Source organism: Aphelocoma coerulescens, chromosome 24 (assembly GCF_041296385.1).
Source record: "Aphelocoma coerulescens isolate FSJ_1873_10779 chromosome 24, UR_Acoe_1.0, whole genome shotgun sequence".
In the NCBI taxonomy this organism is placed as follows: Eukaryota; Metazoa; Chordata; class Aves; order Passeriformes; family Corvidae; genus Aphelocoma; species Aphelocoma coerulescens.
The window spans coordinates 1779568-1806436 of NC_091037.1; the positions used below are offsets into that span (position 1 = coordinate 1779568).

Here is a 26869-nt window from a genome sequence, read left to right on the forward strand (position 1 = left end):
ACCGCCTAAGCACCGCCTCAACACCGCCTAAACATCGCCTCAGCACCGCCTCAGCACCGCCTCGGCACCGCCTCGGCACCGCCCCGCGCCCGCAGCGGGAGCCGGATCGGAGCGCGGCTGAGGGAGCGGGGAAAGGGGCTCAGCCTGCAGAAAAGGAGGCGCAGGGGGAACCTTGTGAGAGGAGCGGGCAGCCGGGGGAGGGTCGGGCTCTGCTCCCGGGGAACAGGGACAGGAGAAGAGGGAACGGCCTCAGGCTGGGCCGGGGGAGGCTCAGGGTGGATGGGGTACAACACATGTAAGTGTATCCAAGGAGTGTCAGAGGATAGCGCCAGGCTCAGTTCACCAGGCTCCTGTTCAGTGTGACAGGAGTAGCAAAGGTGATAAATTAAACACACCAAGTTCCACCTCAACCTAAGCAAGAACTCCTTTCCGTGGAGGGTGGGTTTATTCTGAGATGTGCTCTTACTACCATGTCCCAGGCTTGTCTTTTTCACTGCTTACAATTTGTTCATTTCTGCCCAACTTTCCTCAGAGTTACTTTCCTGTACCTATACTTGTTAACTCTATCTTGTAAAAAAATCTCTGGAGTCAGGGTTAAAACTCGTTTAAAAGTGACACCTTTTGCTTTTATGAGGGAGAAACCTCCCAAACCAAACTGCTCCTCTGAGTAGCAGAGATGGACGTGAAGCTGGCAACTACAGACCTTGAAAATTGTCATAATTTGCTCCATGAAACTCCAGCCCAGGTGTGTGGCTGTTGCTGAAATAAAACTGATGAGTAAAACCCGAGGAATGAAACACTTATGAGCAGTTTGCAATTCAAATACAATTGATCTCAGTATCACAAACCCATGCCCTCTTCACCAGAGATCATGCAACAGAGAAACTATGTCCAGGGAGGAAGAAAATCTTTGTTTCTTTTCCAAAAGGGATGTATTTTCCCCATTAATTAACTTGCTCACTGATGAACTTTCCTCCTGCTGTCTGTAAGCAGAAAGCCACACAAATTGTCCAGAACAGGAGGCAGCTTGTGTTGTGCCAATCTGGCACAAAACCACAGAAGAGCCTTGATATAAAACCCAGTATTAACCAGTTGGATTTCCATAGTAAAATAAAATTACAAGGCCAACGTTGTGTCAACAGAAGACGATACAAAACATCTCAGCATCCACCAGGAAAGGAGTAAAACACAGTATAATGCGTGCAGAAATATACAGAGAGCACTTGCACTAGTATAAAAATATCCACAGTCCTCAGACAGATGTGAATCAGTACAAAATAATTCCAAGAACATGTTTACAAAAGGACATGTTAATATAAAACAGTAAACCCAGGCTGCCCCTCTCCCAGCCTCATGCACAGCACACACAGTCCACGGAAGGGCCGCAGGAGCTGGGAAGGAGCAGAGCCCTGATGTGCTGTTTGACCTCTCGAGCCCACAGGCGATGCAGAGAAACAAAACCACAAAACCGAAGGGAAAAATCCACCCTCGGGGATTTTAGGGCTTGTTCTTTCCCCAGCAGTTCTTTCCTGATCCTTCAGGACTCGGCATAGCAAGGAACTGGTGTGGGTAAGTGCTTGGTGGCTCTGCCAGTGCGGGGACAGCAGCAGAGGGATGCCTGTGCACAGGAGGTGACAGCAGGAGGACGGAGGCTCAGCACAGACAGGGGGTGTAGAGACCTCAGGAAGCAGCTGATTCCAGCTCCCTCACCCGTGAAATCCTTCAGCAAACAAACAAGCACCAGGATCCCACAGTCCCCATGGCTGCAGAGCAAACCCAGAGGGCCTCGGAAATGGGAACAGCTTTGGAGAGCAAGTGGGGAAAGCAGGGCTGGGAAATGGGAGCCTGAGTTTGGGAGAAAGGGAGCTTGGCCAGGTTGGTGAGCTTTGCTTCAGACCACGCATAAACCCTCCCCAGGACAGGTCCTGTCAGTCTGGAATGTCCACAGAGTCACTCTGCTCCTGCAGGACAAAGCTGGTCCAACCTTCAGCTCTCACAATCCAGCAGCTTCTTCTCCGTGAAGGCAAAGCTTCACATTTTCGCCATCAGTGCAGATTTCTGTGACACCAGCACAGGAGATGCCCAGCTGAGCCCGCAGCACACAGTGCAGAGATGGAGGAGCAGGAGAAGGGAGCAAAGCATCCTTAAGGCCTCCAGGGTTTCGCTGACAGGGCCACGCTGGGCGTTTCTGTCCCACAGACCCGTCCCCGCAGCCTCAGGACAGCAGCTGCCCTCGGGCACGGGCAGTCAGGTGCCAGCTGTCCGTGCACGCAGCCTGCACCACCCGTGGCTTGCACAGAGGCTCTTTTTTGGCAGCTTGAATTGGCCTCCTCCCAGCACGAGGGCTCCTTGGTCACTCTCCGAGCTCCGCAGACAGTCACAGGTTTCCATAGAAACGGGACTTGAAAGCTCCATTAATTCTCCCCGTGGTCTTCTTCCACCCAGGCCACGATTTTCCCCTCCCAGCCAGGAATGATGTCATCATCATGGAATACCTACAAAATAAAATAAAGGATTTCAGTCATGTCTGGGGTCTGACACCACAGCTCTGCAGTGTGAGGGGCATCAGGGGCATTAAATCAAATCCCAGCTCAGATTTCTCTAAACAATCCAGGGAACACAGACATGGGAATGATGGCTGAGGTTTGAGTCACATTTTCAGGTTTTAGGTAAAAAACAACCCAGGCATCTTTAACCAATGAATATCAAGGTTATTATTGGCTTTTTTTTTTTTTTTTAACTAAAGACAGGAAACATGCCTTTTCTGAGCCAGACCACAGCCTCCAGCTGCTGCTGCTGCCTGTTCCCAGAGAGGGTGACCTTTTGCCCTTGTCTTAATCAATTTGTGAAGCAAGAACTGTCCCAATAACCTGTAATGAATCCAGTCCACACCCACATCAGCCTGAGCATGAACAGGGCTGCACTGCAGCACACAAAGGGAATGATGCCACACACACAGCTCCCTCTGAAAAAAATTCAGAAGAAAGTAAGAGATTGTGTTTTTAATACAGGCTCTCCCACTGCAACAAGTTTTGTAAAGCCACTGGAAGGGCCAGAAGTGCAGCCTGGATTTTTGCTGTGTCCCCTGAGCTGTGTCACAGACTGGCTTTGCCTAAGGAGCTCTGCAACTCCCAGGCAGTCACAACCACATCCATGGAATTGCTTTAGCTGAGGATGAAAACATCCCATTTTAGCACAAGAGGAGCTTAATCTACATCTGGGAAAGCAGACAGGTTTTTTTGGGGGGAAACATCCAGTATTTCATTAGTTAAAAGCGAGGTGACCACGGTCCCCAGGGCTGTGTGGTGACACTGATCCCAAAGCTCAATCCCACATTTACCTCCTCCTTCACTGTGCCAAACTCTGGATCCAGGGCTTTGAAGTGGTACCGGTGGGATCCTTCCCGGTCGATGGCTGCCTTGAAGTCCTTCAGAGTCACTTCCCCTAACCTGCAAGGGAAATAAATACAAAAACAAAAGACAAAAACAAAGCTCAGGGTCTCCTGCAGATCATTTTCCTCAGCCAATGGCATGAAATCCAGTCAAGGCACAGCAAACCCGTGCTGGCTGGGAGCATTCCCAGAAAATCAGAGTGCTGGTTTTAGGGGCACAGGAGGGCCAGGAAGGCCCAGCCTCACCTCTTTGGTATGCTGACCATGAAGGGCGTGAGGGAGCGGTCGGTGAAGTACAACACTTTGGTGCAGGCACTGGTGCTCATCACAGGCGTGCTCTGAGAGTGAGGCAGCTCTGCAAAGCAGCAACTCGCTGATTATCACCCCTTATCATCATTAGCCCTCCCCATCTTCCCATTCCAGCTGGCCAGGATGGATGGTGGAATGTGGATTTTAATTTGCCCATTTGTATTTCTCTCCATGACTCCTGCGTTGCCTCCTGCTCCCCCCAAGAGCTGAAACAGAGGAACTGAACTCCACGGTTTTAAGGCTCCTTTTATGCAGAAAATACTCTGGACGCTTGGAAATGTGATATTCAAAAAGACTGCTCTGTTCTGTGGATAGGAAAGGCAGTAAACACTGAGCAGGGAACACTTCTCTGTCCCCACTAGATGGTGCAAAGCAGCAGGAAAGCTGGGATGACATCCCTTTCCCAGGGATTGCCATGGCTATTTGTGCTGCAGCACTGCCCAAGTGGCCCAGACTCCCACTGAGATGGTGCTCTACAAAGAAACAGCCATAAATACGTGTCCCCTTCCCTTTGCAGGGAACTCTGATCCAGGCAGGATCCTGTGCAGGTGAAGCTGGAGGGGGGCAGATTCCCAAGGGGATTCTACACCCGGGAACCTGAGCAGTGAATCCAGCAATGGAAGGGCAGGATCTGCAAGGCACTTACTGGATTTGGGAGGCCAGGAGTCTCTGCACTCGTTGGTTGCTCTGCTTGCTGGTGACTTCCCCCGGACCTGGGGTGCAAAGCCAAAAAAACAAGGACAAAGTGTCACTTCCCTGTCAGAGCCCTCTGGGTGGTGCATGAGGGGCAGAATGAAGAGCTCTGGGAAGCCTTTACCCTCCTCTCCTGCCTCTTCTGCGTCTCCATGCGGTGCAGGCGCTCCATGAGGCTGGAGATGCCCTGCTCCAGGCTGTCGATGGTGTGGTGCTGGGGGTCGTGGCCACTGAAGCTGTTCCTGAGGCTGCGGAGGGCGTCCCGGACCAGCTGCAAGTCATTGGTCTGCCCAAAACACCACAAGTGAGACCAGCCCCAGGCTGCTGCCTCCTCATCTTCCTTTCCCCAGCAAGGGGAAACCTCTCTTAACAAAATGAAAGAGTTCCAGGATATCTGGCTGGGAATGCGCCCCTCAGGTGCACTTACCCCTCGGTGGGCTGTGGGGGCAGCTCCTTTTCCTGCTGGCTGGAGAAAGCCATTGCTCTGGGCACTGTGACTGCTGTAAGCCATCACCTGGGATGGGGAAAATGTGGGTGTCAGGACCTCCCCAAAAATCCCCATTTATGGACTTCAAAATGAGAGAGAATGAGAGCTTTCCACATCAGTGATAAAACTCCCATCTTGTTCCAGATAAAGGCACTCCCTAAAGTGTGCAGGGAGTTCCTGGTCACACCACAGACCTGATTCCTCACATAAAGGTGGAAAAAAAAGAGGCAGAGCCTGGCAGAGCCTTGCTGCTACATCAGAGGGTTCTGCAAGCTCTGGTGAGTACAGTGTCAGGTGGCACTGGGCAGGGACAGGTTTTGGGGCTGGCCTTTCCCCCAAGACTCAATACCAGGGTCAGCAGGAAAAGGAGGAGGAAAACTGAGCTGTGGTCCAGCCATTCCCAGGGTCAGAGCTGAAGCTGGAAACTGAAAAACCCTCTGGCTTTCCTTACTGTTTCATCCCTGAGGATTCTGAGCTGGAGTGCTCAGTGCTGGGATTTTTGGCAAGATGGCTATTCTGTGGGGTCTGCCTTGGTCAGGGCTCTGGCAGTGAGAAGGCAGAGCCACACCTCTCTGGGATGAAGGGGAGGGTTTCTGGAGACAGGTGGCTCCAGGGTGCTGGACAAACCTCACCCCACGTGTGGCCCAAGGCTCCCATACCTCCTCAGCTTCTCTCTTCATGCAGTGAGCCAGCAGGGCCTCCTTGTGCTCCAGCTCCCGCTCCAGATCCACCTGTGGAGGTGCAGCAGAGGAGTCACCACCAACTGGGCCACCCAGGCCAGCTCCCAGTGCAGCCCAGCTCTCCCTACCTGCTGGTAGCTGGCCTCAGAAAGCTGCCTGAGCATTTCATCCAGCTTGGTCTGGTGCTGCTGCAAGTGCCGATCCTTCTGGCACAGCTCCTTCTGCAACACAGGGATCCAGGGAATCAGCAGGGCAGGGAGGGAGGCTTGGTCATCTTCCCATGGCAGGGAAAATTGTGTCATCTGCCAGGATCAGGTGACCTGCACAGGGTGTGCTCTGCCAGATGTTAGAGCTGAGTGCCAGAGCTTTTTTCTGACAAGATCAATCAGGTTTTTATTGCCCAGAGCCCCCTTGGCCAAAGACCTGCTGCTGAGGCCACACAGCTGTCCCAGAGAACACAGATTCCCGAGGGATCAGAGGACAACCAGATCACCCAACCTCATCTGCACAAGTGCTGGACACTCAGCAGCCACCACCAAAAACCACAGCACTAAAAGGTCTGTCAGAAGCTGTGCGGGGAACGCAAAGAACATCTGGTCCCTTCACCTCATTACAAACACCCCTGGCTCCTGCAACGCATTCCCAGGGCTGTCCAAGTGCAGGGGAGACAATAATCCCATTCCCAGAACTGAAGAACCACCCGAACCCCCAGGGAAGAGGTTCCTTTACTTTGTATTCTGCCAGCAGCCGGTTTCTCTCTTCAACCTTCCTCTGGAGGTCAACCTGCAGGAATAACACCCACGTGTGAGGCACATATTCCCAGAGAGTGAAAACCTCTGCCCTTTGTGCTGAATGGTGACCAAAAACCTGCAGAGGTCCAGGGAGCTGATGTTTAGGGTGGCAACCTTTGGACAGACACCTGCACAGGGCAGTGCCACCTGCTGACCCAGGGAATGAGGAGGGACAAATGCAACAGCACTGAAAACACCAGGGAAAGCCCCTCCCTGTCCCAGCTGAAGGTCCTGGAGGACAGGAAGCGGCAGTGAAGGTCAGGAATCTCCACCCTCACAGCTGGCCAGCAGACTGTGAGCAGCCTGTGCTGTGCAGAGACCTTTGACTGCTTGTTCACTATCCCACGACCCTGAAATCTCTGCTGCAACCACCCTCAGGACCACCAACCCCCAGCCAAAACACCCCCAGCAGCAGTGACTCACGTTCTGGTTGTGCAGCTCCTCCTTGTCCATGTTGGCTCTCAGCAGCTCCTGCTTGAGCTGCAGGACTGAAGCGTCCTGCTGGATCAGCCTCTGCTGCAGAGCGTCCTGGGGAGAGGTGATCTCTGCAGGGAGGGGCAGGGAGGGCAGGGACCCTTCCCGGGGGGCCAGTGACCCCGGGCAGTGGCCAGAACACACTGTGGCCACTCGGGGCTGAGGTGCTGCCAGGGGCCCCAGAGGGCTCTCAGCCCTCCTGCCTCTCTCTTCCCCAAAACTGATTTCCCTGCCAACATTTTGGCCATCAGGACAAAGGGATTTCTCTGCTTCAGCTTAAATTTCCTCTCCAGAAGTGACAGGCATTGGCTCTCATGGACAGGAACAGCTCTGGAGGGAGTTCAGGGCCCTGCAGCTCCTGATCAGCCACGCACCCAGAGGGCACAGAGAGGCCAACGTCAGCCCAGGACACCTTAAGCCCTGAGCGTGACCCAGTTGTGCAGTGAAATCCTCTCTGGAGAGGCCAAAGTCAGCACTAATTCTGCACCTTTCACTCACCCAGAGCTCCACCTTGGACAGCTACTGCTGTTTGCTCCCTTCTGACAGGCAGCTCTAAAATTACCTCTGTCAGGAGATCAGCAGTGTTCACCACTCCAGGGGCACAAACTGAGCCCTTTCTGGGCAGGACAGGGGTACCCCAGACTCTTTTTCCTGTGCTGGCAGGAATGAGTTCACTGGGCCAGTGCTACTGGGTGTGTACTCCAAGAGAGAGGAGGAAATAAAAGAGCCAGGAGAACCAAACAATTTATGCCTCATTTTGTTTAGGAGAAACGGGAAAAAAACAAAAGAGGGGATATTTGACCACAATCCTACAGACAGAGCAGAAACCAGGAAATCCAGCTCCTTGTACCTGCCTGAAAATTCAGAAATAAACCACAGGCTCCCCCACCTCCAAGCCCCCAATAATCCTCCTTCTACCATCTGAGATTCCTCAAAGGTAGATGGTTGCTGCTGGCCCTACTCACCCAAAGCATTACTATTTATTTTTGATGAAATGCCCCTTTCCTCACCTTTATTCCCTGGAGGTTTCGAGCTTCTTGTTTGTATTTCAGCAGCTCCTTCTGCAAATGCAACACAATTACATTAAATGGCACCTTGTCACCCCTTCAGAACCAACCAGAGCCAGTGTTTTCTGCTGCAGGAGGAAGCACATCCCACCTTTTCCCACAGATCCAAGAGCCAGTCAGGCCCTGAGCAATTTTAATGAGTTACAAATGTGACAAAGAGCTGAGTAGGTCTCATTAAAGTCCTGAGGAAAAACATGATTGCCCAGTCCCCCAAATCTGTCCTTCAGGTCAACATCAAACACTTCTGCCAGCATCAGAACTGGTCCCAAACCTCCAGAGTTGGAGCCCAAACAGAATACTCCCCATTTCTTCCATCATGTTGTCCACCCTGCCCCATCCCCAGTCCATTTCCCCCCAAAAACCAAGTAAAACAATCTGCAAAACCTCTCTCTCCCCTCCATCTGTCACCCTCTAACCTTCAGATCTTGATTTTCTTCCACACTCTGGTCCAGACGGCTTCGGATGATGATCTGAATGCAAAATATCAGCGTTGTTATTGTGCAGCAGGGGCAGGGCAGTGCAAAAGGCAGCTGGAGCAAGGAAATTTGGGGACAGGGCTGTGCTCACCAGCTGCTCCTCAGGGCAGGCTCCACGCTCAGAAAGTTCAAAGGACCCTTCCTGCTCATCCTCAGGTAAAGACCCATTGAGCAACAAAGCCTGGGGAGAAAAAGGGGGGAAAAAAATCTCCTTTTCAGAGATTTCAAAGAGAAGTAGGTGAGCTGCAGCTCTGGCCAGCAGTCACTCCTATCAACCGTCCCCAACCAGCTTCATTTCCCATTTCTGCCAATTTATTCCCTCAAAAATGAGTAGGTTGTTTTCAGGAATGAACAAGAAGATTTGTCCCCTGGAAAGCTCTCCCAGGGGTCTGTCAGCCCATGCTCTTCCCCACAGAAAGAACCAAACAAGGACAGCTCAGCAAGTGAAATCTCAGCTTTAGCACCCTATAGGGGGTGTGTGCATCAGATCCCCAACATTTCAACCAAACTCTGACAAACTGGAGGCTCTCAAGTACTGGGTAAGAGTAGGAAAATCGATGAATCAAATCCAATTTCCTGGCTGGCCACATCAGCTGCCTCTCCTCACTCCCAGGGGATGAGAGGGCAGCAGTGCCAGTCCCTCCTCTCCATGCTCCCAGTGGGCACAGAATGCAGCCAGATTTTACCAGTGAACCAAGGAATTTTTTAATTTTTTTTCGGTGACTCTTTTGTGTCCTGCCCATTGTCCCCGGGGAAAGTGCCCGCCCAGCTGCCTGTGCTCCTCACACAATCTCTGCTTTGTTTACTGCCACATAAATATTTACAATTCAAAGCCACCCTGGGTTCCCAGCACAAACAGAAAGGGATGTTCCTGAGAGAGTTCAGTGCCTTCACCATATGGATCAGGGGCTCTGCTCCCCAGGCAGAGCCAAACACACACTGGGCTGAGGGGCAGGGAGGGGAAGCGAGGGAAAGGTCCCACAAATAACTAATTGTGGGGAGAATGTGCCAAAAATGAAGGTTCAGCCGAGCTCATGGAATAGCTGATGCAGGGCTGGGTGACCCTGGAAGGGAACAATCTCTGAGAAGAAAAATCTCTCACCTGCAAACCCGAAATCATCTTTTTCGCCTCCTCCATTTCCTTTTCCAGGTGGTCCTGCTGCTCCAAAAGCTGCTCCTCCCATGAGTTCTCCAAGTAGGAGCCAGAGTTCCCCGCCTGCCACTCTGGCTGGAAGTGAGAATCAGCCTCTTCTGCAAGAGAGAACAGCTGGATGTGCTCAGGGCAGCCCGGAAAGGACGTGCACCACTCACCAGTGCCAAGGAAGCAGCTACAGGTGTGACAGCTCACCTGACCCCAAGGATTTATGCCTCATTCTTGAGCTTTCCTACACACACTTTATCCCAGGGAATTTTGCACCTGACTCAGGGAGATTTCCAAGCACAGCACTGGGGACAGTGTGTGTCACAGAGGGGGAAAGCACCTGTGGGGTTTGCAGAGCATCCCCCAGTGCCAGACAGTGGCCCAAGGACACCCTGGAGGCAGCATTAAACAATTCCAGTCCCTGGGGAGCTTTTCAGCAAGTTTATCACACAAAGAAGTCCCAATGTTTTACCTGGTTTAGTCTCTGTTTCTTCACTTTGGAGGATCACAAGCCTCTCCTTCTCCTCCGAGGGAGCTACAGTGGAGTCACTCTTTGCACTGTGGACAGGGCTGGGTGATGTCAGGCTGCAGAGCAAGGCAGGAACAGTTCTTTTAGATGAAGATGATGTCGCTCAGCACTAATTTTCAACAAGCATTTCTCCATATTCACTTTTATCTAAGAATTATCTGAATCCCAGAGAAACCTTCGACAACCCAACCTAGGCATGTAATTTTTTCAATTCAAACTCTCACACAGGGGTAGGACCACACTCAGGGGTAATTTACTGCCAGCCTTATGCTGCACAAAAAGCCACCCTGCTTTCATCTCTTGCTCCAGAGCTTTCAGATGAATCATTTCAACTTTAAATCCCAGTATTTTTGAGAGTCAGATTCCACTCACTCGTGTTCTTCAATTAAAACTTCTTGGAAGTGCCCACATATTTTCACAGGAGCCATCTCAGCTGACTGGAAGGTTCAAGCAATCCTTCTCTCAGAAATTCTTCCTGAGTGCATCTCCCAGACAACATCAAAAGGTGGCTGAAGCTCACTGACCCATTCAATGTACCCCGAAAGTCGCAGGAATTAATCCTTGCAAGTGTGAGCAGGAGTTAATTTTTCATTCTCCCCCAACACAGAAACAAAGGGCAGGGAACAAAAAGAAAAACAGTGTGGAAATAATATAATAGGTTTAGAAAAATAAGAGGCTTCAGCAGCTCCCTCCCTGCATCTTCCCAGCACTGCTGCTCTGTCCCCCACAGCTCCCACAGAATGGGAAAAGCCCTGCAATAGAGATGGAAATGACTTGCTGCTCCTGCCTGCCCCACTCCCACGGCCAGGGCAAGCCTCTCCTCATTTAAATCACAGACCTGAGTCCAGTTTTTGTGGTCCAGACTTCCCCCATGTTAAAGGGAAAGAAGAACCATTGTCCAATAGAAATCTCCAACAGGGACAGAACCCATCCTCCCAGGTGTGTGCATGATTCTTAAAGGGATCCAGGCCACCTGGCTTTGCTCCAAGATTTATCTCCAGGAATTCCAAATCCATCACAGCAGTCCCTCATTAGGCATATTTTTAATACAAAATCTGTAACCAGCCCCCTGCTCCTGCTCGTTGCTGAATGGGGGCACGGCATAAAATTACGGGATTTTTTTTTTAATGCTGTTTATGATTTGATTTGGCAGTTCTGCTGGGATTGCATTATGCAACAAGAGCCAGAGGAAAGGCTGAAACTTTCACACAACACAGATGCCAGCAGGATGCCCAGCTGGTCTAACATGGCCAGCAGCTCCGGGAGGGATTTCACTTCCTTCTAGGAACAGATCTCAGAATTCCCTCCCTCCTGTTCTCAGCTGATTCTCTGAAAATGCCCTCACCCTGAGGCACTGCTGGTTCCCATCCATGCAAATCTGTCCCAGAAAAACACCACCAGCCACGGATGGGGGAGGAGGTGGTGAAACAGGGGAACCAAAAAGGATGAGCAGGATGAAAAACAAGGGTATGAGCCTGGAAATAACATTCCAAATCCACTTCTCCCAGCACTGGATCCACAGCCCAAAGCCAATATAAGGGACCACAGGTGGGGATAGGTCCCCACAGCACAGACAGCTTTACATTTCCTTAGGCATTCCCACATCCCCCGACCCTTTCCAGGCAGTTTTCCTATTTCTGAAGGCCACTGGGTTCACCCAGCATCCATAAACACCTCCCAAACATTCCAAACAGTGGCAGAGCCATAGGCAGCTGAAGCAGCAGCACAGGTCAGGCTGCTTTATGCATCATCCAATGAATGCTGGAAACACTTCCCCAGGTTCTGTATCAGTGCAACCCATCAGAGTATGAAATACCCGCTGATGCAATTCCTTTACAAGTGCATAACAATTCCCTATTAAAGCATGCAGAAACGAGGGCTGGGAAATGAAAGCTTTCCAAGAGAGATTTATGATGCAAACTGCTCCACTTTATTCCTTTCACCACTTGGTTCCTTAACCCACATCCTGCCTCCCCCGAGCCCCAGATCCGCCAGCACAGCCAAGGCTTCAGGGCAATGAACCTCAGTGCTGCCTGAACCCCCCTGATTTTAATGAACACCCCATCCCTGCTGTTCCCAAGGACAACGGCAACAATCGCTCACCATTTGACCTGCTTCCCTCCCATGATCCCACTTTAACCTCTCGCCTCACAGAATCCGCAGGATCCCGGCTCCGGTCATGCCTCGTTCCCTTCACGTGCCCAGGGCTCAGTGCAGAGGTCGCCAGCTCCTGTCAAACTCCTGGAGGGAGCTCTGCGAGCCAGACTGCTGAGCGGGTTCCCAGCAGAAACAGCACGCACACGGAATAACCAACTCAGGCTCTTCGCCGGCTGAGAGGCAAAGCCGCAGCCCCCACGAGCGGGTTCGATTCCGGAGTCAGGGAATTCTGCAGCCTGCCTTCGGCTCCTGCTGGTTTTCCTTGCGGGTTATTTGTCTCCTGCTGCTGCATTTTGGTCAGCTGCACAGCTGCTTGTTGTCATCACAAGGCTCCCGGCTTGCCGGGGCTGTTTCTCATCCCATCCTGCCCTCCTTGTGCTGCCGAGCATCCGAGCAGCTGCCGGGGGAAGGAGCTGCTGCCACCGCGGGTCCCTGCGCTTCCCGAGGGATGCGGGCTCTTCCCAGGCAGCTCTCCCAGCCCCAGGCACGGCTCCCTCTCCCTCCTGCTGTCACACGGGCTGTGCAGGCACAGCCTTTCTCCGAGATGCCTGGCTCAGGGGTGGGGGAGGGAGTGCTGCTGGAAGGGGAGGGGAAAGGGAGAGGGATGGGTGAGGGGCTCGGCGGCCTGGGAATCATTTCGGCAGCCTGCGCTTATTGGAGCTGCCGTCCCTGGGAATTCTGTGAGCGAGGCTGGGAGAGCTCTGAGCGGGGAAGGAGCTGCTGCAGGGCCGGGGAGGCTGCCCTGGGACTCCACAGCAGCAGGATCGGATGGAGGGGGTGGCTGCGCTCAGTAACCACGTCTCTCACTAATAAAAAAAGCATCTCGTTTCTCCCAGCCGGTTCTAACTGAGCTAAGCACATTTCTCCCTGCAAGGAAAGGGAAAGCATCTCGTTTTCATCATGCAGAACTGTGTCAGCAGAGACACCCCTAGCAGCTGGAGGGGCAGAATGCCCCCAATTTTTGATCACTTATGTAAAGATTCTCGCTGTGTTCTGCCCTATCAGCAATAATATCAACACTGCATTGTGGTCAGAGAATTCATGGTGTTACGGGCGAAAATAAAATAAAAATGCAGGATGCGCAGAGAAATTTTTGTTTACCACGAAAATCCTACCAAAATATGAGCAAACAGCAGCCACCTGACAATCTCCAATAGGACTGAAGAATACAAAAAATATTCCAGCTCCCTTAAACTGGAGGATGAGAGCAGGGAGCAGCATGTGGCACTCCTGAGCTCACGGTTCAGGAGCCAATGCCAAGGTCCTGTGACACTATCCATGAAATCCGGCTGCCAAGAGCAGGATTTTTACATCCCCCCTGGCAGGCCAGCCTCAAAAGCACGCTGCTGACATCATGTGGAGGCACTGCTCCAGCTCTGGCTCACTGGGAGCCCCACACTCCTCCAAATGTCTATTTATAAACACGCTCTCAATGACACACAGTAGATTTGGGGGATAAACACGAACCCTTGTGTTTTTCTCTTCTGTTGGGCAAAGTAACCTCAATTTTCAGGTACACAGAGAATTATTGGTGCTCTGGAGCATAAAAATTGGCCTGAGAAACACTGGGGAAACGTCCTGCCTGCTGAGAGGCTGTCAGTGGCAATCTGTCCTTGGCAAATGAGCTCCTCACCCCCACACAAACTGGAGGGAGGCACTCGGGGAACAGCCCAGGCAGGGGAAGGACATGGCAAAGCAGAGTTGGGGCTCTCAGTGCCAACAGGAGACCCTGAACCCAAGAGCTGCAGCTCCCCACGTGCAGCTCTGCCCTCGGATCTCCAGATGAGATTAACTGGAGCGCAGCACCATTTCCAGAGGGAGCTCCAGTGTGCTCAGTAACACAGTTCTGGCTCTTCCAAGTAGTTTCTGGTTCTCTGGGGGAAAAGGGAGCGGCTTCCCTTTACTACGAAGCTCTCCATGCTGGATCAGCTCCCTCACTAGAGTAGTTTTTCTTCAAAAGCCCTTTTTTGCTGCACTTTCTCTCCTATATCCATGAAAACAGCAACAGAAAACTGCTTCACGTTGATTCCCGAGGCTTCACCCTCCAGATCAACCCTTTTCCATCAGAAATGAGCAGATTTTGGTGAGGAGAACAGGCACTTTAGGGAATGTCAGACCAAGGACACATCTTGGCCATAAAATTCCTCACCTGGAAGGGTGGGACTCCAGTGGCACGTTCTGCTGCCCCTCGTACTGCTGCACCAGGGCCCGCACGCTCCAGCAGGGATTCTCAATCTCCTCATCCATGCTGCTGTTCCTGGAGGTGACAGTCACAAAATGAGGGGAGTCTCGCCTGACTGCAGCAGGAATTCCTCTGTCTCCAAAGAGGAGGGGAGGAAAGCTAAGGAAAGGGAGGTAAGGAGGAGGGGACAGCCAGAAAAATGCCAATTTTCCTATCAGGGATCTCCATCTTCTTGGTGCTAAGGGAAAACAGGCAAACAGGCCTTGCTGTTTTAAAGTCATCCCTAATTCTGTGACTAGAAAACTCCAAAAGCTCTGGAAATGCAAGGAAACATGGCAAGGACTGGTATTTTTTCTGAAGAACTCCAAGACCTTTTCAAGGGAAACCTTTAACATTTCATTTTTCAACAAAATGTGCCATTTCAGCCTCATTTACAGACTTTCACAGGAGCTCCCTTGAGCCAATCTCAAATGGGCAAATGACCTTAGCTGTGTAAATGAAACCCTGCACAGCCCCACCACCTGGCTCCCCGTTATATGTCATTACTATTATTATTATTATTATTATTGTCACCCCCACAGCACCTTTGGCAAGTGGCAAATGGGATTTTCAGAATTATTCCCGGTGTGTGTGGATCCCCAGCATCCCCAGCACTCAGCAGCTGCCTGGAGCAGTGGGATGAGCAATGGAGGAGCCAGAACAGACTTGCACAATGTCCTCAGCTCTGGAAATAAAGCTCCCAGATCTCTGCCCAGCACCTGGGGTGAAAACCTGACTTTTGTTTCACTTGGCATAAGAACATCTCCACGGAGACAGCACCAAGGGCAGCGTGGGGAAAAGGAGGCAGCACAGTTCCCCCTGCCTTGGCCGGAACTCCCTGTTCTTTTCCAGGGACATAAAGAGAGACCCAGCTGCTATTTTGCTGTAAAACCTGAGAATGGCTGCAGAGCCAGGTCAGGGCCCCCTCTGTGAGGGCACTTTTTAGGTGTTTTTGTACAACAGGAGCTTCCCCACGCCAGGATAAAATGGAGAAAGATGCATTTCTTTTCCTTTGAATTTTCATTTGAATCCAACCCAGACTCACATAACCAGGGAAAAGCCCCTCACCTCTGTCTGTGCCTGAACACGTCCCGGCCGGACTGCTGGACATCCTGCCGGACATCGGCCAGGGCGGCCACTGCCCCTTGGGCCACGGCGGCGGCCGAGCGCGGCCGGAGGCTGCCCGGGGGTGCTGCCCAGCTCCTGCCCCCCGAGCCAGGGGTGCCAGCCCTGCCCGAGCCTGGTTTGAAGTGAGCGGCCAAGGCCAGGATCAGCCTCATGGTGGATTTCAAGTTCCCATCGACAATATCTGCAAAACACAAAGCTCTGGGTCGTTAAGGTGAAGTGCCACCAGAGCGGTGGCTGCCCAGCAAGATGGAGATCATTGAAGCCAGCAGAGCTGTTCCAGCTCAGCTCTGGTGCTCCAGGACACAGCAAAGTACCTGCCCTCTCCACAGCTCAGGTTCAGAGCTCTGAGCAGCCCTGAGCCTCCCCTTCATGGCCATTTCCAGCCTTAATTACTGCACACACCGTTACTGAATGCTCTCTCAGAAGCAGAGCAGTTACTGAGGACTGACCACTGACTTTATCAGCACAGAATTCCCTTTTCTAAAACACAAAAGACAGAAGAGCAATGTGCCATAAACTGTTTGCAGCACCCCGCAAATGTTAATTAATCATTTTCAGTGGTATCACACAAGGCATTTTCCAGCACGCTGGTGTCATGGCAAAGATCAGCCACTCCTTCAGACCAAGATTTCCCAAAACACTTTAGTCAGAGCTACTCAAAGTCCTGACTAAACCACGCCACAGACATGTGACTGTGTGTTGTGTCTCCTCCCTATTTCCAGCCCGTGGCTTCCAGTGAACCACAAATATTTTTTCCGTGTCTCCTTTCACTCTAGCACGTTTCTGTGTCCTTTTGGCGAAAGACTCCAAGCCTGTATTCCTCATTACACCATTCCCTGAGCTTCTGAGTGCTCAGTAGCAGGAAAAAAAGTCACTTTTTTCTCTGCATTGTCCATCTTTTAACACAAAACCTTCACTAAACCAGAGGGGGAAAAAATCCCCAACTCCCCCACAAACTGACACATTAATTTACTCATAAATTGCCTGTTTGATATAAAACAAAGCCAGAAACAGGATTTCAACAGCTAAAATCACCCCCAGGGCCACGTACCTTTAGCTGACGTCTGGTGCATGCGGATCTTTCTCGATGCCACGAACTGTAAGACTTTCTCCACATTTTCCCTCATCTCCTGCTGGCTCTTGGGGTTGACCTCGATGCCACTCAGCTTCTCACCAGCTGAAGGGAGGGGAGAAGCTTTAACCGAGGAGAACTGACCCGCTGGGGACTGTCAGAGGGATTGCTGGGGGGGGCACTGCTCTGCTCTCATGTCTGGGTGCTACATGGGGTTCTTGTCCTGCTTGACAGGAACCCAGCACCAGGGATAACTGGGCTGGGGGCTGCACTGGGATTATATTAAGAACTGGGGGGCTGGAGCAGGATTCTGTCAGGGTTTGTGACCCTGTGAGGGACCCACGCTGGAGCTGCCTGTTCCCAAAGGACTGAACTCCATGGAAAGGGCCCAGCTGGTGAAGAACTGCAGCCTGTGGGAAAGACCCACTTGGGAGAAGTTTGGAGAACTGTCTGCTGTGCCTGGGACCCCACTGGGGCAGAGGATGAGTGTGAGGAGGAAGGAGCAGCGAGGCCAATGAACTCACTGCACCCCCTGTTAGAAGGGATCACATCAGCAAACAGGTCACTCTTCCCAAAAAACACCCACTGACTCCACGCCAGCCCTGTGGGAGTTCCCACTGCCCCTGCCAGGTTTCAGCCCATCTGCTGTAACTGCCTCTGAACCATAAGTGCTTTAATAGAATTGCATTTATCATCTGCTTTGGGATTGTTTTCCTTTCCAGCTGCCCCTTCCCCATGAGCTCTGCACCCCCAGGAACATCTGCCTGGCAGATGCCAGAGCTGAGGCAGCCCCTCCACACCACAGCCAGAGCTGCAGGGGGAAAAACAGGGCCAGATGGCACCACTGACCTACAATCTCAATGAGCAGGGCAAGAGTGACCCCATCCCGCAGATCCTGCCTCAGGTCCTGCACTGGCTTCGCTGCTGGCTTCTTCTTCAGCTGGGAGTTCACCCAGGCCACGTAGGCCTGCAGCTGTTGCTGGAAACAGAAAACAAAATGTTTGCACTGCAGGGGCAGTCACAGGGCTCTCGCTTCTCTCTCTGATCTTCACAGATCTCAGTCTTCTGCTCTCGAAAACAAACACCAGAGGTCTCAGCCCAAAGCCTGGCTGACATCCCTGCCTGCTGTGGGGCAGCTCAGCCCTCGCCAGCGTGGGAGGAGGGAGCAGGACAGGACTCCTGAGCTGAGCACAGCTGACCAAAGAGCTTTTCACTGCATTTCATCTGTGTTTGAGCCAAACCAAGGCTGTCATCCCCTCACTTTGGGGGCCACAATTTGCTCACTCAGTGTCCCATCCACGCTGTTTTCATATCAAGAAAGCAGAAAACCCACAAGGCAGAAGCAGGGAACTCTGAGTTATTGCCCATTAAACAATTCCACGACAACCAGGGGAGCCAAGAGCCTTCCTCTGTAGAACTCTCAGCCTGGCTCATTTGGAACAGTTGTACATCCCCTCCACATCCTGGGAGCTGCCTCAGCACTTCCAATGGCCCAGTTTCTATTCCTGCACGCAGGGAAGCTGGCTTGGGCCCTGGGAGCAAGGAACAGCACCTGTCCAGCAGCTCAGGAGGGATGCTGTGTGTGGGAAGGACCAGGGAAACTCAACCTCAGGGTCCTGCTCACCCTGAAGACCCATCTGGCACAAATGACCCAAAGGCAAAGAGCAGATCCAAACGACCTTTCCCTTTCCATCCCCCTCTCTGTAACCCTTCCAGGGCTGCTGGAAAGGCTGCAATCCCTTTGGGCAGGGCTGCTGGGGGACATGGAGGGTAAACAAACTGATCCATTTATGGGATTACCTCCCTTTTCACTAAGCTTCCCATTATTGTGCCGATGCAGCAGGTTTTAACCCCCATTCCATATGATCTCAGCAGTGTCAGGCAGAGTTTATGCTTTTACAGCCCATCAAAGTCACAATCTGGTCACAGCCTCACTCTTAATTATCCTGACATAGGAAATCCAACTTTAATCACACATGGCTCAGTCTGCTGGTTCAGAAAGGTGCCTGGACCTGTGTTCAGGCAGCTCTGCTCACTCAGCAGAGGCTGGGGAGCTGGAAGGGGATGGGAGCTGCAGGCCTGACTGGTGGCTCTGGGAAAAAAGGGAGCAGAAATGGCAAATCTGACCCATCTTTGCTGGAGCAGACCTGGCCTGCCCTGGGGAAGGGCTCTGCAGCTTCTTCTGCTGCAGTAGCAGCAATGTCCAGCCCCAGAAGTCCTTATTTTCTACTTTTCTAATAATTTCAGGAACTGGCACTAATTCCCCAAGGACCTTCCAGCCTGCAGAAAATCTGCAGTTTCTGGAGGAGTGTCTCATTTAAAGGAAAAACCCTTTCACCAGGCGGTTTGTTTTCTGTTCCTTCTCTCAGAACATTCCTCGCGCATTCACAAAAAAGAATTTTTGGCAAGCTTTTAGTCTCTATCTCTTAAAAGCACGAGGAGGTTGACACTGTTATTATTAGTAAAATAAAAAAAGCCATTCCTAAATCCCAGAGCAGTTACATTTTAAACAATGAGCATTAAAAGAAGGCTTCTGAGGCAATGGAATTGGGATGGCACCAGGACAAAGTCATTTCATTCCCGTGGCTGCTGTAATTCTGCAGACTTACACTTCATTAACAGACTTGGTTCGTTGGTTTTGGGTTTTTCCATTAAACACAAGATTTTCCTGCAGACGTTCAGACAGTTGGACTGAAGAGTATTTCCTAACTTTGTACCCAAAAACCTGGCAGACTGAATGAGTTCAGCAAGAGCCTTGGATTGCTCAAAGCCCAGAAATGCAGGGAGAGAGCTGTCACTGCTGGCAGCTCAGGGGAGCATGTGACTGAACTTGCCAAGGAAATATATCAGAAATAAAAGTTTAGTGACCTAAAAATGGCAAAGTGCTGTGAAACACATGAAGGGACAAAGCCCCTGAGCTGCTCAGCAGAAACCCCAAGGGCAATTTTTGAAGCTGGTGAGTCAAAAACGCCTCACTTCTCCATCAGCTGAGGAATAACAAGGACATTGTGGGCCACACCTTCAGCCCTTCACCTTCAACACAGCCACAAGGCCTCCACCCTCAGATTCACACCTCTAAATCCACAGGTTCAGATCTCTAAAAAAAGTGGAAGATTCTTTCTTTCACCCCCTCAAGATTCCATTTGTTCCAAGCCCCAAGGCAGCTACCTCAACACAGCCCTAAATATTATCACACCAGCGTGATTTGCTGCTTGGATTGACATCATTCCTGCCATCTATCCTGGAAAATACTCCAGGGATCAACTTCCACCACAGGGAGGACAAGGATTTCCTGGGATGTGTCCTGCCCTGGGAACAGCAGCTCTTCCCACTCCACAAAAATACTCCTGAGCCTGCATTTGCCACAAAAATGCACCAAACCCACAGCTTCCATCCCCATGGATGCATCACAACACTCAGTCTCACACAGGTCTCAGCTCCTTTTAGCCAACAAGACCCCAAAAACATGGCTGGGAACAAACATGACACATCTCAGGCATTCCTGCTTCCCCTGCACTTCGGTGTGAGCTCCTGCTCAGCCCAGTCTTAGAATTTCCAGGGCTCACACTGCTCAGCTCCTCACCAACACTTCTTCCAAACCCAGAATTTTTCAGAGGAAAACCAGCCTGGTGTGGGGTTTACTATACAGAACACACATTATTTAGGATTATGGTGGAGCTAAGCTTAATCCTGTTTACATTAACACAGCTTTGTGTTCCAAAAAAAGCCCCTTTTACCTGTACCTCGCCATGGGGAAGAGCAGCAGCTTCACCTGAAGGGAGCTGGAGCCCAGGCTACTCCAGGCAGATCTTTGTGGGGTGTTTTTATCTTGCTCTGGAAGGCTTTGCAGGGCAGAAGATTTTTAAAGCAAGGTGTGAGGGACTACAGGCCATCCCAACAGAGTTCCATGGGCAAATTACAGGTTGGGACGTGTGAGGTTAATTTTCACCTCTCTGAGGTTTAAATATTGCACATTTTGGTGTTGAACAAATGGACAAAATCTTTTTTTTTTTTTAGCAAGAAGGGCCTGCCCTCCTCACCCTCATCTTTCAGGAGATCCTGTGACACTCTCTGCTTCTAGAAACAGATCCCTTCTCTACATTGATGTCATGAGTTTGAATCCATCCTCATCACTGGATTTAGAGAATCATCCTCCTGTAATGATGTTTTTGATGCTCTTTACATTGATTTCCCTTGGTGCACTGTTTTAGATGAGTTGGAATCCATCCTTATTGTTGAATTTAGGGAATCGTCCTCCCTGAATGACGTTTTTGAGGCTCTTTACACCAATTTCTCTTTGTTGCACAGTTGTGGCCACTGCCCAAGCCCCAGGTCTGACAAGGTCAGCAAGAAGAGCCCTCGTGCTGCGGGGCAGCTCCCAGGATGAAAGGAACTCACTGTTCCTCCCTCCCAGAGCACTGAACCAAAGGTCTGCAGCAGCCTAATTGCATCAGGATGTGGTGGTTGAGGCCCTGTATGATTTTGAAGCTTTCTGACATTACCTTAATTAGATAGGAACTGTAATTTTCCATCCAGCCTTCCTGCAGTTTGCTGATTTATTTTTTTGTTGTTGCTCAAGGAGGCCTTTGTAGGAGGAGAAAACACAAACTCCCAAGCAAAGAAAATTATTCTCTTTGCTCTCAAAGCCAGGAAAATATTTTTTTTGCCTCTCAAAATTGGCGCTTGAATGTGATTCAGGTTTTTTTTCAATGTGCTGAGATGTATCCAACAGTGAAAACCACCCAGATATGACGACAGTGATGCCAGAATGACCAACAGCACCCACAGGAGTTCTCCTTCATAAAACACACAATTTGAAGCAGAAGGTGCTGATTTCCAGAGTGCCCAGCTCTCCAGCAGGACATGGAATTTTTGACTGCAAAGTTTTCCATCTTTTTCTCAGTCCTTTCTTTACCTATTAACAGGAAGAGCTGAAGTGCAAACAGCAAGGCCCAGTTCCACCCAAACTCCCTAAATTATTTCTACCACTTTGATTTTCACTTCTTGTAAAGCCAAAAACTGCTGTGGCCCATTCCAGAGTCATCCAACCTCCAGTGCAGGATGAAGTAATTCCTACCTGTGCCTAAATACACAGGTATTGTACTAATTTTGTGCTGTGAAAGGGCTTAATAATGCAAATGTAAGATCCTGAACCAGCACCACCACTCACTTTATGCTCACCAGGTATCTGAGGCCTTTTCACACCCAGGGAGAGTTTCTGTGCCAGCTGCAGACAAAAAATAAAGGCAAAAACTATCAAAAAGCTGAGCTCTGAGTGCAAACTGCAGGGACTTCGGAGCACATGATTCACCCTGAGTTATCAAATGGTTCCACTCCACCCAAACGAAGCCTAAGGTCTGTCACAGCACGCTGCACTGAGACATCCCCCGAGGAAAGAAAAGGAGCTTTGTTCCTTCTTTAGCAGGATCCCCATCCCCAGGCAGGGAGAGGCAGCCCTGTGAGGAGCCTGAGCTCCTCAGGACTGCAAAATATGCAGGCAGGGAATATGCAGAGGGGAAGGGACATCCAGGGAGGCTCCCTGGCCCAGGGTGAAGGGCTTTAAAGGCACATTTAGGACACAGGATTTTGAATTCTCTCTGCCCATGACTTGCTGGGAGCGTGGCAGCCCCTTCACCTCTGCAAGCCTCACTTGCTACCCACAAAGCAGCTGTAAAAATCTTCATATTCCTGGTAAAAGGGTTTGAAGCCAGGAAATCTGCGAGTGTTCCTGTGCAAATGCTCTATAAGGACACCCTGCCAAGGGACAGCCTGGCTTAGCCACCAAGGCAGGGATTGAGTCCTAACTGCTCCACCCTAATCCTATAGAGCAGCAAATACATCCCTGCTGAGAAGTCCCACTGCTGGCCAGGCACGAGGGTTTGGGGAAAAATTGATATGAATTCCTTGCTAGAGGAAGGAATGATCTGCTAGAGCACATCTGGGGGTAAATGCAGATGTGGGGAGCCCCAGCTGTGTTTTCTGGTGTCTGTGCTGGAGGCTTGGGAGGCTTTCAGGGCAGCAGCTGCCCAGTCAGGCCAGACAGCCTGGAAAGGCTCAAAGTGTTCTTCAGATCCAGCCACCTCCCCCTGGCTTTAACAGGGAGGTGGGGAAGGTGTGAAATCCTGCCCGCCTCACCCCAAAACGAAGCTGGGGTGAAGAAACAGCAGCACCTCTAGAGCTCAGTGTGTTCAGGGAAGCTCTGAGGGATCCACCGCTCCAGGGAGCACCGGGGCTGAGGAGGATGAGGGAGCCAGAAGTCAAAACAGTTCTCCATGGTGAATCCTATTAATCTATAAATAGGCCTGGCGGCGCGGAGAGGCACGGCTCCTTCAGCTGGGATCACATAGCACAGACCTTTGTGTCACAGATCAGGACCTTACCCCAGGGCAGCAGAGCCAGGGCCAGGCCACGCTGCCAGAAAATAACCCCAATCACAGAAACAAACCAAAATCAACCGCAGGACACTGCCCAGGGCGAGGATTCACATCCCACAGGCGGGATGGCACCTCAGCACCTCAACCCCGCCAAAGGATGTGGCAAAGACGGGCGAAGGAGAGGGGTTGTACATGTGGGAAATCCAGGAATTACCCCCTCAGCTGAGAACCGGGGGAAACACTCCATGAAGCCCTGGGTGAGGGCCAGAACACAGCCCTGCAGCACCTCCTGCCTGCACAGAGCGGGGCAGGGGCAGCCCTCACCTCCAAAATGTGGGGAGATTTCCCCTCATGGGCAGATAACCCTGCATTTTACTGGGCTGGGAGACCCTGCTTGCCAATCAACCTCAGCTCGGCCTTCAAATCTCCCTGTCCTCTCTGGAATGAATTGTTTGTTCAACATAATCTGAGGGGGGGGGGGGGGGGGAGTAGTTATTTTAAATGACTCACTGCACACAAGCAGACACATAATTAAGCTTGCCAGAGGAAATGCTCCCCCAGCTCGAAAAAGAGAAGGTGTGCTATTGTTAAAAGGCAGGCTTGGCGCTGCCAGGTCCATTTCTGACACATTTCTCTGTGTTCCATCTGTTTTAAAGAGCTGACAGAAGTGTCAGCACATAAATAAACTGCGTTTCCCCGAGGAGAGAGAACAGGCTGAGGCCACATGGACGGAGTCACCGCAGATGAGACCCCTCTCCGTGGTTCCCTTTCATTATAAACTCCTGCTTTTAGCAGCCACACTTCCCAGGGCACCATCCAGCTGTGGGACTGAATTATTTATCGGCCTGGGAGCAGGAGGAGTCCCCACAAACAGCAGGGAAACACCTTCAAGGCAGGGCAGGCCATTAATGAGAGAAACACGGGAGGCGCCCACGGGGGACTTTGCTGCCTCTCAGCATCAACAAAACCATCCTGGCTTTAGATATCTGCAGGTGACAGCGTGCACGAAGGCTTTGACTCTGAAAGGAAAGGGGGAAAAGGGAAATAAAGTGGCCTGGAGTGACAGTTTAGCAATTGAGGGGCCCCTTCAGCAGGCGGTGATTCCTTACATGAAGCACCAGTCCAGCACTGGGCTGGGGAGCAGGACAGGCAGGAGCTGCAGAAAGGACAATGATGCCCCTTCTCCGGCACTAATTAGGGGATAATTGGGCTGCTGAGGTGGCCCTTGGAGAGAAGGGATGGAGAGGGAAAAGAAGGCAAGGGAACAAAAGAAAGTTCCCTGTAGCCGCTTGGCTGCGTTGGGTTTGGTCACCACCCTCCACTGTCAGGGAGCTGTGCTGGGATCACACATCGGGACTCTAACACATTAATATTTGTGTAAATAAACACCTAAATAAGTAAAAAAATATGGAGAGGACGCACAGTTGGTGATCACAACAGCAGGGACGGAATGACAGGGCTCCTCTCTCATTTCCAGTGCCTGGGGGTGTGAGGCTCGTCCTTGCAAAGTCACAGGTTCTCCTCTGCAAAACTGATTTTAGTTTTACTTTTGTTGCAAGCTGCAGGCTGTGAGGAGGCAGACAGATCCCGTGAATCTGTTTTTACGGTGGGAGAGGAAAGTTTTTTCCACAGCTGAGCTGTCTGTGGGTAAAACCAGCCAGCGTGAGGCACTGAATGTCACTGGGGTTTGCTCCCGTTATTAATTATATCATTTATATATAAGTCACTATTTGTGCCTGAGGAGGATGTGCTGCCCTCGAGCACAGGAAGTGTGAGCTCGACCTAAACCCAGACCTTGGCTGGCTAAAAATGAGCCTGACGCTGTGCGGAGGAGGGATGGAGCGATTCCAGCTCGGCTCAGCCATCCAAGGAGACCTGGGGCCGCCGTGGAGCCGGCAGCAGGCTCAGCTTTCACCCCCAGTTTGTTTTCCCGCTTGTGAAGCCCAGCAGGGATGTCCAGTGTCCATTTTCTGTGGATAACGGGGTCGTGGGGGCACAGCAGCCAAGCTCTGCCCGGCTGAGGAATCACCAAGCACTGAACAAAATTAAGTTCCGCACTCTAGGAAAGAATAAAAACCTCCCCAAGAGAAGATCCCTGCGACCAAGTGAGAAATAAAACAGCAAATCCCCCAGGGTTTTTCTTCCTTTCCAGCTTACAGATGCTCCAGCACGGGCATTACTGAGTCCATAAATATCCAACAAAACTGGTTTTTTGTGCCCCCTAAAGAGGGAAGTCCCACTGCACTCCCCACACAGCCACGGGATTCCCATCTCTGGAGTTTCTTGGTGCATCTCCTTATTTTAGGATTCATTACTCTCCTGACAGCAGAATAAGCAAATAAAGAACACTTCGAAAACTACATTTTCCAGACCAAGTTGAATTTCAGTCCCACGAGGATTCAATTTACAGAAAAAGATGAGGGAAAAAAAAAAAAACCCAAACAGCTCTTTGCCAGCCTCTCCTAAAAACTGTGAGTCCACAAAGCAGATTTACAACCCCCAGACACGCAGACACCGCTCATCCCTCAGGAGAGGAGTCAATTTTACATCATAAACTCTGCCCCACAGCCTCCTGCCGTTTGTATTATTTACTGGGACAGCAGCAAAGCAGCGAGAAGAGCATAAAACCCCCGAGCTGAAAAGAGCGCCTGTAACACCAGCCACGAACTCCTCTCCAAACTCCCCTGCTGAGGAACCACCACCAAACCTCGCTGCTTTCCCCCCCTTCTCTGCCCCACAAAGCACCGAGAACGAAACAATTGTGCACAAACCCCTCTGGGGCCGTGGCTTTACCTCGGTGAAGCCCTCCTGAAGAATATCCAGCAAATTCCCCCTGGCCAGGCAGGCGAGCATGGTCCCGGGCGAGCCGCCGGCGGCGGGCGGGGGGCTCAGGGCGTGCGGGGCAGCGCTCCCGGCGCCTCGGGGCTCCTCTGCCTCCTCTTCCTCCCGAGCACAAAGGCCGGGAGCTCATCGGGAACGCCGCTCATCGTCCCATATGTGCAGCCCGGGCAGAGTTGAGCCGGAGTGGCGGCTCGCTTTGGGCATGCTCGGCGGGAGGAGGGAGCAGCTCGGGCGGAGATGTCACACTGTTGTCACGGCAACGCCGCGGCTTTACGAGATGCAGGCGCGGGGAAAACATCTGAAACCCATTTCCAGCCAGTCCACACGCCAAAAAAAAAAAAACCCCAAACTCGCTGTGTAGATGAGATTTTTCAAACCCGCCATACACAGAGAGCCCTGCTTGGTGTGGTGGTCGGGAGGAGGAGGAGGGCAGGGAGGTGATGCCTTGCACTGGGAGGGAAGCACAGAGAGATCACTCTGCAGCCACAGGAAGCTGCACGCCAGGCCACGACAGCTGGAAGGTTTGCACGTTTGAACACTGCATTTTTCAATTTAAAAAATAAATAAATAAAAAACAACAAACCCGAGAGAAAACGTCCCGACAATTAAATCCAACCCCCAGCTCGTTTTGTACATCAGTAAGTGCACCCATCACAGAAAATAAGTATCGAGTATCTCCAGGCAGCCTCTCGAAGTTGGTGTCACCTTACAGGAAGCGCCCAGGGGGAAAGAAAAAAAAGGAAAATGAAACCAGAATGGGTGAAAACTCCTCCAGTCAGGGGCTCTGCCTGGCAGGCACAGAGCAGCACTGCCAGCACTGACCCCGGTGCCTTCAGGTTCCAAAATATCTTGCCAAGCATTTCTAAGTGTGAGAAACATTTAAAACCAAACTTTTTTCCCCTGCCTAAGTGTTGAAGCATCCTGAGGGAAAAATCAAGGCATAATTTCACTGTTTTAGCCTATCCCAGCTGAAATACAGAAAGAGAAGCAACAGGTCATTTCCCTCTGTAACCAACCCAGAAGGAGGCAGTTCCCTCG

General features: G+C 51.4%; 1 protein-coding gene across 2 annotated transcripts; it reads right to left on the minus strand.

The window, feature by feature from the left end:
* Positions 1-1072: 1072 nt before the first annotated feature.
* On the minus strand, positions 1073-26014 carry DIXDC1 (DIX domain containing 1). Of its 2 annotated transcripts, XM_068994778.1 has the most exons (20): positions 25784-26014; positions 17466-17595; positions 16596-16721; positions 15485-15725; positions 14345-14452; positions 9982-10094; positions 9471-9619; positions 8460-8549; positions 8309-8362; positions 7836-7886; positions 6775-6879; positions 6290-6343; positions 5689-5781; positions 5540-5611; positions 4821-4907; positions 4518-4679; positions 4347-4413; positions 3638-3746; positions 3341-3449; positions 1073-2495 (listed from the first exon to the last, which is right to left on the minus strand). In XM_068994778.1, the coding sequence occupies exons 1-20, from the start codon at positions 25841-25843 to the stop codon at positions 2415-2417; spliced, it is 2061 nt and encodes a 686-aa protein (XP_068850879.1). In that variant the 5' UTR covers positions 25844-26014; the 3' UTR covers positions 1073-2414. The 2 variants fall into 2 exon arrangements, with proteins under 2 accessions (XP_068850879.1, XP_068850880.1); XM_068994779.1 differs by lacking the exons at positions 14345-14452; positions 15485-15725; positions 16596-16721; positions 17466-17595; positions 25784-26014 and adding an exon at positions 12142-14311.
* Between the last annotated feature and the right edge of the window lie 855 nt (positions 26015-26869).

What these genes read in the sequence shown, in the direction of transcription:
- DIXDC1 (XM_068994778.1), bottom strand. Translation starts at nt 25,843, where the DNA reads ATGCTCGCCTGCCTGGCCAGGGGGAATTTGCTGGATATTCTTCAGGAG. An exon ending in CTGGAGTCCCACCCTTCCAG is followed by an intron (nt 10,095 to 14,344) that starts GTGAGGAATTTT and finishes CTTGCTCTGCAG; the next exon opens with CCTGACATCACCCAGCCCTG. An exon ending in AAGAAAATCAAGATCTGAAG is followed by an intron (nt 7,887 to 8,308) that starts GTTAGAGGGTGA and finishes TTGCATTTGCAG; the next exon opens with AAGGAGCTGCTGAAATACAA.